General features: G+C 38.0%; 1 protein-coding gene across 1 annotated transcript in view; it reads right to left on the reverse strand.

The window, feature by feature from the left end:
* Nucleotides 1-9526: 9526 nt before the first annotated feature.
* The window catches only part of pbx3b (pre-B-cell leukemia homeobox 3b), a 58470-nt gene continuing 55200 nt past the window's right edge, over nucleotides 9527-12796 (reverse strand). The window contains exons 9-10 of the mRNA XM_061071612.1: nucleotides 12558-12643; nucleotides 9527-10693 (exon numbers count right to left, since the gene is read on the reverse strand). Coding sequence (XP_060927595.1) covers nucleotides 12597-12643 — 47 coding nt within the window. The 3' untranslated portion in view covers nucleotides 9527-10693; nucleotides 12558-12596. The remainder of the gene's footprint in view (nucleotides 10694-12557; nucleotides 12644-12796) is intronic.

Below are 12796 nucleotides of genomic sequence, written 5' to 3' on the forward strand. Positions count from 1 at the left end.
TTGAGAAATGGAGGAAAATATGCTGTGATCCTGTAATTACAACTTACAGTGAAAACCAAATATGCAGAATTCATCACATGACGTCTTATCATATGTTGTGCAGAACCTCGGTTAAAGTTAAAGCCGGCATCCTCTAAACCCAAATCAAACACATAGTTTTAAGAATGAGACAATGTGACTGTGAGTGTTTAGTGCAGAGTAAAAGCTTCACAGTCTTAAGTGTTGACAGGCAATAATTAAAATGTCATGTCTTACATGAGCTTATGTGCCTGCAAGTTCGATTGTAATGCTGGAGATGGTTACAAAGACCAGATGTGCACTGGTGGTGGAGGACGTTACCCAAGGACACTTTTTTTTTTCACACACCACCAGATTAAAGTGACAAGAAGCCCAAAAGGATTGATCAGGAATCTTGTGCAATACAAAGGAAGTGACGACAAATCCTCTTCGTGATAATGTTCTCATATAGTCAATATGTGTGTGCTCGTCAGGTTTGATAGCCAGGGGTGGTTGGATGACTGATGGCATGTAAAATATGACTTCATGCCGGTGGGCAGCTTTTTTTTTTTTTGAGCTCTGCACCAGTGAGGTCACTGGTCTCCTAATGACTTCCTCAGGCTTCATTGTCAGCCTCCTTCTCTGCAGCACAGGTCTCCCTCTCCACAGTGCATGGGCCCAAACACACGGCTGTAGCCTCTCTGCTTTGTTTTCTTTGTCAAAGGTAGAAGGTACATATATGGAATAATGTTTTAATGACTCTAAAACCTTGTTAATGTACACAAAGCCTTGTAAATTTGATTTAATAACTGACCATAGCATAAATAGATATTAATGGAAAAAATAGGATAAATGCATGGCTTAATTAATCAGCAGTAAATTATTACATTTGTTTTTTCATCATTTCTTTAAATTATTTTTAATGTCATTTCAAAGACTGGATAATAATGCTCTTATTACATTAACCATGTAATGACATACATCCTGCTGACTTGTATAGGATTACAAATCCCATGCAAGTCCCTGAGAGAGAAACCTGTGCGATGGTGTTTGCGAGCTCAAGTTCTGGTCGCTGGACAAATATGTCCTCGGTATAACCGCCTCACATCTGTATTTGTTCTGCTCTGAATCATAGGTGGCCCAAAGCTGTCTTGATAAATAGCTACTCCAGGCAAGTATGGTGTATGCTCTCTGACACTATAGGTCACATAACCTTGTTGTCGGGACTAAGACTAATGCAATGTGAAGTGTCAAGTTATTATACTGAAACTAGACTGTGGAGCGGAACCTGAGCCACTGTGGTGATAGCAAGGAGGTGATACAAGGCAAGGTGAATGTAAAAAGGTCATAAAAGGAGGAGATACAGAGCAAATGAGAGGGTATGGAAGGGAAAATATTTGACACTAAGTGGGTCTTGTTGGAGGTGAGAGGGGGCACCGAGGTTCGAGGTAGTCAAAGAAATCATAATTGGCTGCTCTGAGCCGGAGCGATGCAAAACACAATGCTGACTTGATAGTTGCACATGATGCCAGGAAGGGAATGTGTTTGTTTATTTCAGGAGAACTAAATAATGCAGTAATAATCCTCCTCACCATGTCTCCCGAGCAAATGCCTCAGCACCTGTCAAGAATTTGCAGTATGTTGTCTATTGAGAGAGTTGCAAGGAGAAAACATGTTATTATTACAAAGCCAAGTAAACTAAAGTAATTGTCTGCAGATGGCAAAAACAAGCCACAGCTGTTAATACAGTGTGAAACATAAGATATGAAATATAAATGTAGCAGCGAGGGACTGAGAACAAACTGCATCAGACCAAAAGCTAACGACTTCCCATTACACCGTGTAGCCTATAGCCACGCTGCACTAGTACACGCAAGAGGGAAGATGTTTCGGAAAAATAAGTTGTTTTTTCGAGTAATTATCAGAATCAAAGCAGCCGGGTGGATATACAGTTTGGATCGATTTCAGTCTGATTAACAATGTGCTATTAAAATGGAGTAGTGTGTATTTCATTTTCATTAAACATGTTCTCTGTTCTAAATAATCATTTTGAACATGACAGTCAAAAGATCACAGTTAAAGCAATAGATCAAGGTTTCAAGACACAAGTGAGGAGATCACATATCTCTCATGTATAGCTAAAATCAATAGCCACTTAGCTTAGCTTAGCATACAGCTTATACACAATATATATAAATATGTGCTCTTCTTTGTATGAAAGCAATTTTTTTCCTGCATTGTTATCCACTTTGCCAAGGTAGCGATCAGGAGATTGAGTCGAAGCATCGATCAAAGTCACACCGATGCAAATGCTTGACCAGTTGTTACTCAAGTCTCAGCTTTCAATCACAATAATTCACGCTGTTTTTACAGCATTAAATAACTAATTATTTACCTGAAACAAGAACTAACTAAAATAGCAAAATCCGTCTTTGAGAAAAAATGTTTTTGACATGTATTTTAACCTTTTAATTTGGTCCATCTCCCATTTACTTACAAAGAGGAGTTGGGATTTTTGACCTGGAGCGCAGGCAGCCACCAGGTGGAGATCGACTTATATGCAGCCGATGAGAGAGACGTTGGCTGTAGTTTAGCTAGCATCAAATGTTTCCTCTCATGAGGCAGTTTAATAAAACCCTGGGATAGATCTGTTACTCAAAATTAAAATAATGCAACTAGTTAGTGCGCGTCTTGGTGTCATTGTGACATTGGGTGATTCACATGTATTTGTTTTTTTCCACTGACCTTGTATATAGTAACATGATACACAAACTGTTTGTTTCTTTGGAAAAGCCTCCACAGCTGACACACTATAGGACACAGAACAGAACACCACCAGTACAAGGCTCATGAAGACAAAGAGACACACTGAGATCATTATGAAGCATCCTAACACTGTATGTGATGATCTGTATCTCTGCTGCTATAAGACAATGGCGTAGGTACAATTCCATAGTGGTCTCATTTCCGGGTCCAGTTGCACTAAGAACAAACGACTGCTCCGTCCTCTGTAGACTCGTGCACATGGACAGCTACTGCAGAAACAACATCCAGGTTATAAACTTAAAATATAAATCTGGCTGTAAAGCTCCTTTAGTACTTCAATGCTGCTCTGAATACTTGCAGAAGCTTTTGATAATGATGCCCAGCATGTGGCCATCCTCTTTTGAATCGTCACATCTCCAGCACTTGAACATGTAGCATTGGATATTTAACAAAACATTTTATTTTGTGGAAAAAAAACACATCAGAGAACATGTTGTCACTTTAGGTAGACTTGTCACTTTATACCTTTTCTGAGCTTGTAAATGAATTTGGTCTGTTGTCTGGTATACTTAGTCAATGACCCACTCGCCTAATCTTGAATAACAAATTGCCTCAGCCCCTTTATCTTTTTTCCAGACGTTGACAGCAGGATCGTTTGTTTTTGGATGTCAGGATATACGTCCAAGTGAGAAGAGGGAGACAGAGACAAAAATACTGGGGGAGAGATGAGGATGAGACAAAATCCCGGTGAGTACTAAATTAAATGACATTTAACTTAAAAATACAAGAAAAAAAAACTATTGCATTAGATAAAAAAAAAATTCTGAATCAATTTTTTTGATATTGTCCCTGATATATATACACATATGACATAAATTGGGTAAACATGTCTCCAGGAACTAAAATCCAAACTTCCACAGCACCTTCTTTATTTCCAGGGCTACATTTCTTTTCTGATAAGTGTCCTCAATAATACAGCAACATTTGTGCCCCAATCTTATCAGTCACAGAATCACCCTTCCTTCTTGCCACACAGCGCTCGGTTGACCTTGCCCTTCGGATCTAATCAAGCATTCCCATCCTTCTTAACAGTTACACAATCGTCCAAGGGCTCACTCTCCCAACTCTTGGCTGACATACTGTGCAACAACACCTACAATTCACAGTTAAAACCCACTGACTTCCAGAAGTATTGTCCTTGACTTTATAAAGCTTTTTTAAATTTGATACACACAGTTAGTTACGATTTATATTTTAAACTTTAGTTTTGAAGTCAAGACAGTGCCAGTGATATTCTGCATAATACTTTGTCATTTCCTGCAGAATCATTCATTGTAGGTAGACAAGAAAATTAGATGATTGCCTATGATGTGTATCTTACAAGGCCAATCAAAAGAGCATGGTGCACTTGACGTCTAACCAAAATGTTGAATTGATTTCCTTAGACGTTTGTTGAGGCAAGTGAGTAGATAAACCCGACACCAGTATCCACAATGATATTCCGGTTCAGGTCTGGTTCGGTCACATTGGCCGGGCTATATACGCAGAAAACAAAATCACAGCCTGAGCAGCACAATGTTGAAAATATTTCAAATTGCACATTACTAACGATATTACGACATTCACATCAATATATATCAATGTTTTCAAACTCACAGTCTCCTTCTTTTCTTTACTCGCTGTTCTTAGCACATTAATATGTTTGTTGATTCATTACTGTCAATCCAGTGTGAATAGTGTCACTTGTGTGTATGTAAGTCCTTCTGGGAGCACACATCACAAACAAAAATGAGACTCATTCTTACAAACTAAGATTGCTCAATAGCATTACTAGTAGTCACATACTGCACAGAGCACATTTAAGTAAAAATATAACTTGATGTTTTATGTTGACTGTAAAGTATGTATACTCTTTTTGGCTCGAAAACAAGCTCTTGATGACAACTGACGTGCACTTTGCAAATGGATTTCTGGGTTGTTTAGAAGTTTTGTTACTCTGTAATATAATCAATGTTTGCTTTTTGTTTTGTTTGTTAAATAAGAGCTGTGTGTTTCTGAAAATGTGACTGTGAGTCAACGCACAATAAGACAGTCAAACAACAAAGCCTATACGACCTTCTCAATAAAGTAATTAAATAATAATCTGCTCTTTCCTTGAATAGATGTGTGGTTAGATTCCTCTGATTAATTTGCACGTCAAAGTTGAGTTATTGAACTATAATAAAAGTCAGTGAGTTGTGGAAAGAAAACATCTCTATGTGGAAAACCTCCATGTTGTTCTAGTCACAGCCTTGACCCTGGATACAGGCAGATTAACCAATGGTTCTGCACTGTGGGATTTCATGAATTTGAATTACATTAATATATAAATTCCATGCCTCTTAAACACAATGTTTCCTTATTAATCATATTTTTATTTTTAGAAATTACAATTTTTTTACTTTTTATTTCTTCAAAAAATCAAATGAGGCCACAGAAGATCAAACTTAATAAAAAGCAGATGCTGCTCGTCTATAGATCACACGACTTTAGGAGCTGTCACCACAATCATTGTCATCTTACAGCACTTGAGCCTTTAGTGTCTTTATATGAAACCGTGCTCCACACTATACATTACATCTATCATCTGCCTGGGTGACTTGCACCTGCTCTGTAAGTTGTGCAGTTAAGTGAATGGTGACATATGCTGCTCAGTAATGAAGTCTTTATGAAGCTAAATTAGAAAGGTCCAAACCTTGGATTAAAGTAGCCGTCGATTTAATAAACTCGCATGATATAATTATTGGATTTTCATTGTGCGCCGTGTGTTCGCAGGAGAGACAGACGGAGAGAACCACAGATACTGCCCCTGTTTTCTGCTGTTTTTCTATTTTTTTGTGTGACTTGGTGTCAGTGTATTTGAGGAGCACAAAGGCCCCTGCTTGCTGACATGCGTCTGCTAAGAGGTAAGCCAAACATCTGTCTCCTGTCACAAGCCTTCACATGCCTGCCTCTGCCCAACAAGCTATGATAAGCCACCATCGGCTCAGTCTTCCTGCAATCTTAAAGCAATCTTGGAGCTGGGTGGATGGGTTAAAAGGAAATCTGAGCTTTTTAAAGTGCAAGGGGAGCTAGGATCAGATGTTAAATTAACTCCACTGTTTTAAGCTCAAAGGACACTCAGAACTCACCTCTTAATAGAAGTCAGTGCTGCTGAGGAGATCAGTGCAGGAGTCGGCTATATGACGCTCCTGCTCAGTGAATTAAACTACTGTAGGAACACATGTCTCTGGCTCTGAGCATTTTGTCCTCTGCAAACTCCAACAAAGCAAAACTATTATCCAAAGAGGGGGTATTCAAGAGGAGAGGATTAGTAACCAGATCTGTTAAAAAGAGGATTTTCTGTTCTGTAAATGCTGCTCGCAGAAAACCACTAGCAAACTAAATTGCTGTTTCTTAATATACAAGAAGAACATATTTTGCTCGATTATCTGCATGCTTTAATCCACGTGGACATACACTAAAGCCAATAAACATAATTCTAGATCATAGCATCGCACTAAGAGAATATCATTTCTATTACAGATACTGATGCACATTGATTAAAAATTGAAGAAGTACATTACTTACTCAAAATAAATATTAAGGGTGAGATAACTAGGCAGAGAGATTTATACAAACAATTCCCACCTTCTGTTACTGGTAGTTGAAATAAATCATATATGATTAATAAGTGGTATACCTATTTAATAAATGGTTTAGAAAATGCTTCTTTGTAGTTGTGAGCTGATAAAAGTGATAATGAATATGAACAATATATAACTATATTAACAATATTCTCATAACTATATAAAATATATTTTCACAAGAGACTTTTGAATTATTGACAATTACAATTTTATTATTTGACAACTAACAGAAAAATGTGTTTCTGTGGACAATAAGATAACAGTATTACAAACTACTACATGTTTAAATAGTGCATATATTGATTAAAGGGGGATTTAAAGTCAAATGTTGTGTCTACAGCTCAGTCCTGTCACTTCCCATAAACACCTCACAGAAAATATTCATGTTATTATAAACCCCAACACTTAAAGATAATAGCTCCAAAGGCATGAGTCACAGTTTAACTGAGTTATACCCTGTTATACTGTATAATACTGCTAATGTCAAATATTCAACAATATAGTGGCTGTGAACAATGATTCCTACATTCTCCTCTTTGGGTCTTTGTGTGATTTGCTCTTTGTTTTTAAGTCAGATGCATAAGGTTACTTTAACTGTTGATCATTAACAATTTACAATGACCGACAATGATCCCAAGCCCGGAAAAAGTATCAGCTGAACTAAAAACTGAAATCCACGTTGTTTGAAGAAAAACCTCCCAACGACTTTCCAATAACAAAAGATGTATTATAAGCTTATCAAGTTTCTACATTCTGTCTCAGTCATTAATCGCAGCTGTAACATATTGTTCTCTGTCTTGGGAACAACTTAAATATCACTCTCTGAAAGCAAAACATTTAGTTTTCCAGAATGTTCAAATTTTTCCATCATTTCTAACATGAAATTATAACATTATAATAGTTGCAGACACTCTCGATGTTTAAAGGGATTGAATAATGTATATAGTCAGATGTAAGAGTGGGAAATAGATCTCCTGTATTCCAGTTTGTGAATTTCTGTTTTAATCTCCGAACAATTTAATTCAACAATAGTGTGATGCAATTACAGCTTTTTACATTTTAATATAAACAATCTCTCAATTGAAATGCAGTATAACATGGCTCTGTGAACAATTGACTATAAGCAATTAATCAAACCGTGAAAGAATTACATTTTCCATTTAATCTAATATGAACTCTACCTTAATAATATAAATGATATCTTTCTCTAATTTAATTGGCACTAGCTTGGTGCATATTGCTAATATAATTCTGCATTTCCATATTTAATGATGCATGCTCTTCATGGCGACTTTTACTTAGAAAATGCAGTCTTTAATGAACCTTACAGAAAATCTCTAATAGGCATAATCTTAGAAAATGCAGCTTCTTTATTTAAAAGGTTCTGAGGCCAATTTTTCTAAGTGCAGTACTTAAAGTCCAATAGTTGAAGACTAGAGGAAGCAAATGTCTATTTGTAAAGGGAGAGTGAGCAAATAGATTGTAATCCAAATGGCAAAGTACAGCAGGACTGAGCTCCAAATGCTTCTGTTAGAGGAAATACTGTCTGCATGAGTATTCACTTTTATCAGAGAAGTGTTTGCAATGGAACAAACTCATGTGGATGCAGTTATTGTTAAATAATACAATGGTGATGCGTTGATAAAAATCCCATAAGCAGAATCAAATCAATATTAATAATCCTGACAAAGAAATGGTGATATGCGTGGTTGTTTTGAAAAACCATAAAGCTTCTATTTTGATTTTCTTCAAAGGCAACATTATTTCTTTTTAAATTGAAATCGCAGTGTCGGATGGAAGTCTGTGGCATGGGTGTGTATTATATCAGGATAAAGATATGATTTCCTCAGAAAAGGTGTTCAATGAAGTTCTGCACTGGTTGAGTGGACAAATGTGGTCTACTGGGAAAACCGCCTGTGCATTGCGCTTGGATTAAACTTGTGCTAGGCTGTTACATCTCTTTCCTCTTTTTCCCATCCATCTGCACTCATATGTTGAAATCAAAAGAAACACTATCACGTGGACACTTGCATGCACACACAAAATTATTAAATAAGCTCCTGTATTTGCAGCACTGTACAAATACTCTTCACAAGACCCTTCAGCTGTTTTTATGCTGTAAAATCCATGAAGGAGAGAGACACAAACACTGGACACGGGAGGAGACAGGAATGAAGAACTCTGCCGAGGAAATGAGAATAAATGGATGTCAATTTCCATGTGGAATTGGTAACCAATGATCCATTAAGGCAGCCTTTCCACAACAGACAGACAGAATAGCCTGGATTAGAAGTGGCTGACATTTCAGTTAATTGCACTAAGCATGTCAGCTGCACAGGAGCTGCAAACCAGGTTAGGTCTTTAGCTTCTCTTCACCAGTTAAAATAAGAGCAAAAGCCTTAAACTGATTTGTGATTTGTGTAATTGAAGAATAAATTACTTGGAAAAAATAAGTGTGAATACATATGTAATATTCGAGGTGCAGCACGTCCACATTAAAAGATTTTTTTATTGTCAGTTTGTGACATGTGAGTTTTTCTACTGAAAGTGCGACAAACGTGAAAGACGACACACATTGCTGTCATGAAAGCAAAAGGTTTATTCATGTTTGAAATTACACAACTACCACAAGGAAGACTTTTCAGTCCAGGGCGTAGTCTGGTTAGAAAGTAACACTAAACATCTTTAATACATTAGAATCACTGCCACAAATCATCTGTCATGACTTTTCAGTTTCAGAATCACATACAATAGAAAAGAGAGAAAAGAAGTCTTGAACCCTGTTGAACAGAGCTTGAAATGTACAGTTCTGAATACTGAAACCTCTATGCATTACAGTTTTTATAGGGATTTTTTTCTTTTTTTTGCATGATTTAGTAACAAGATGAGCAACATTCAAAATGTTTTTTTTTCTTTAGTATTTACAACAGTTTCACTGTTTGGCGTTAATTTATCAACAATGTTCATCGCACCCCCGTCGTAAAAGCCACAGACCAGTAACCTCGCCCCCCCCACACCCTCCCCACATCTCTTCTTCACGGTATTAATATTGTTATCGTTTTCATTTTTTATATTTTTGTCTTTTTAAGCTGCAGTACCGCAACAGTATTTTATTAAAAGATTAAAATATACATTAGATTACATAGAGAATGATAGAGTTTACAGTGTTACAAGATGTCATCAAAAATAACTACATAAAAACATTAAATAAGGACAAAAGAAAGGATGATGTGGTGATTTTTGTTTAGAGGTAGTAAGTGAGCACTCTAAGCTACAGAAAAGTTGGAAATTATTGGTGTGTGTGAATTTGAATGAGGTAATAAAGCTGTGGATTGACGGATGGGATGTATAATTACTCTTTAGCTATGTTATGTACAACTTTTCCTGCGTAATGGGGGCCTGCTCCTGTGCCATGAAGGAATGATCTACCGTTGGGGGGGATTTGTTGATTTCCATAAGCAGTACAAAAAAATGTTTACATATGTACATACTAAACATCAAATTATAAAATATGGAATGGTGTCATGTTATAGTCAAGCAATCAATTACACTTCTTTATGTTCCAGAGTTTGAATAGTCATTCTCTGGTACTAATGTAAAGGGCTGTAAGGCGAAAATAAATCTTGAACGCAACTACAAAGCTGCCATTGAGCTGTCAACATTAGCATTGTTGAGTTGCTGGACAAGATGTGGAGCACATTACAGTCAAAGAAACAGCTGCTTTAATCTACGTACTGTAAGAATGCGAAGAGAAAGCAATCATCAAAATGGAGAGGTGTAATTGAATCAAGAATCAAACAAAGGGCGGTTTAAAATGTCATCTTAAATACACAAGTGTCCTCCAGTAATTTGAGTTCAGAGCAGAGAAAGTTTGCTGAGTAACATCTGAGGGCTGTTCTTTATTTATACATTTGTGTGTGCTTACTCCTATGACAATCAAATAAGAGCATGGTTGACGTATGAAGGCAGAAAGAAAAACACGGATCAACAATCAGGAATCACTTGGTGTCTGTGATGGAGGATGCTGTTCGTGTGGCGTGTGGCGGTGGAACATTTTTAAGGTAAAGGAAAACAAATCTGTCGTGATTTTTTTTAAATATCCTCTGCTGTTGGATCAGCCAGTAAAAGAGTCCATGCCCAGGTTGAGGAGGAGATGCATTAATGGCGGATCAATTCGAGGTATCGGAGTGCACACTTCCAGGTCCTTCTGTCGGGGATATTACAGAAGACGGAGTCGCTGCATCTTGCCATCCCCCATTAGCCTGGGACACAAATGGGAGAGGTTGAGATTACAATCGCAATTTCTGTAAAATGAGCCTGGTACAATGTTACAACCAAAATGTAACACAACACTCCAGAAATGGACTAGGAAGCAGAACAAAGTGTGTCAGCTGATATTAAAAATGCAGCAAATACACTGAGTCCTGACTCCGAGCATCCTTTGCTTCACCGCAGCATCAGCAAAGAGACTCTTGAAAACAAATTTGTCTCGTGTCCTGACCAATGGGAGCACTCTCCAAAATCAGTGTCTAAGCAGATTCCTGTAGTGGCCGACAGCTTGTCGCTACATATTCTCCTGTCAGTCAAGAAGAGGGAGGGCTCGGGCGGGGGTGAGGTGGGGAGAGCTGAGTGGAAGTGACAGGGCAGGGCCTCTCCAAGAGAGCCAGTCTTAGCCAGCCTGACTTTGCTTTGCTCCAGGCGTGACCTAGCCTTTACTGGATCCCTGTACGTCACCACTAACAAAGCTAAAGGTTAGTCTATGCTAATACATCTATAAGGCACTTTCCGGGCTGTCGCTACAAAATAGGAGCTCGCTCTGCTCCTCGTCTTTCACGTGTGTGTTGGGGTTCGGTTTTTCCGTTGGGATCACACTGAGCTGTGGTGAGCCAGTAGGCACAGGTCGGCGCTGCACATGAGAGTGAGAAACCTTGTGAGAAAGTGGAAAACACTTGATCCTGTGAGGAGTTGACATGTCTAAAGAGCTTATAGCAATAAGGCGTCAGCAAAGCCAAAATGACACCAAGAGCAGCGAACGCTGGCGACAGCCCCCACTGTTTGTTTACATGAGAGGTTTTTTTTTCCCCTCGCAGAAATATTTTTTTTAATTTCCAGCAGTACTTTAATGCCTTATTTTTACGCTTAAGCTTTCAGGAGCATTAGAGTGAGTATATATGCATTTCACCCAACAGGCATGACAATATAAAGAGCAAACACATGAGTGAGAGAAAGAGCTGTCTGATACTGTTCCTCTCCCTCTCTCTTCATCCTCTCTCATCAACGAAATTAATCTTTACTCTGATAGCTCCAGATTATGCTCTGCTTTACAAAAAGGCGCCATATCAAATCTCATCAAAGAAGATGGAATTCATGTCTGGAAGGGGCTGCGGGCGATCACATGTTCATCTTTTATCATGGCGATAAGGGAAGGGAGAAATTCTGTGAAGCATTTCAAAACAGCTACAAAATCCAACAGATACTGTGCAGCGTCTGTATTATTTTCATCATTTTTGATTTGAGTCAAAGAAATTATTGGTTCTAGCTTTCATTTCCCTGCTGAGTAATTCTACTTTTGTTCATATCATAGGTGAAAAAGGGACAAGATTCAATATCTAATATTTGATTTGGGAAGTTAACACATGCAAGGTTGTTTCTAGTTCATCTACTGGGTGTAAAGCAGGGGTAGACCGAGGAATCATTCTAAATCAAAGGCCATAAAGGGGCCACTATTTACACAGAGAGCCAATTATACATCCAACATCCATGCATGATTCCTGATTCAGTCAGGTGAACATTTAAGTCATTCCTTGTTCACTTTTAGCTCTTTAGCTTTGATCAAAGCAACACGAATATATCTTGAAAATGGTTCCTTGTGTTCTTAAAAAGGTTTAGAAAATAATAATTCTTGAGAAATTGTCATATTTAGTAATTTTAATAAGTGACTCTTCTTTTGAGAATCTCAACAGTATGGGGGCACCTAAGGGGTCAATCAGATTACCCGTAGACCCGCCCCTGTTGCAATGCAATATGATGGACTGTATCAATAAATTATATATAAATATTTGAACTAATTTCACACTGCTTTTGTCCCAGCAATCTACAAGTCGATCCAGTAAAACCTCTACTTACATTTAATGTGGACTGTACATGGTGTTTCCCCTAAGAGCATCATTGTATCCGGCCGTCTGACTGATAACATGGCGCAGGGTATCCACCTGAGGGGACAGACAAGGCGGACAGGCTGGTCAGCTGGGTGTCTCGCTGCAGTACCACACTAACTGTAAACATGCTCGGTGAAGCAGCAGAGACGTGAAATCACAGAGAGACTTCTGAGACATCAAATCTACCAAACACATGTGTCACACAGC

This window comes from Limanda limanda, chromosome 5, assembly GCF_963576545.1.
Source record: "Limanda limanda chromosome 5, fLimLim1.1, whole genome shotgun sequence".
In the NCBI taxonomy this organism is placed as follows: domain Eukaryota; kingdom Metazoa; phylum Chordata; class Actinopteri; order Pleuronectiformes; family Pleuronectidae; genus Limanda; species Limanda limanda.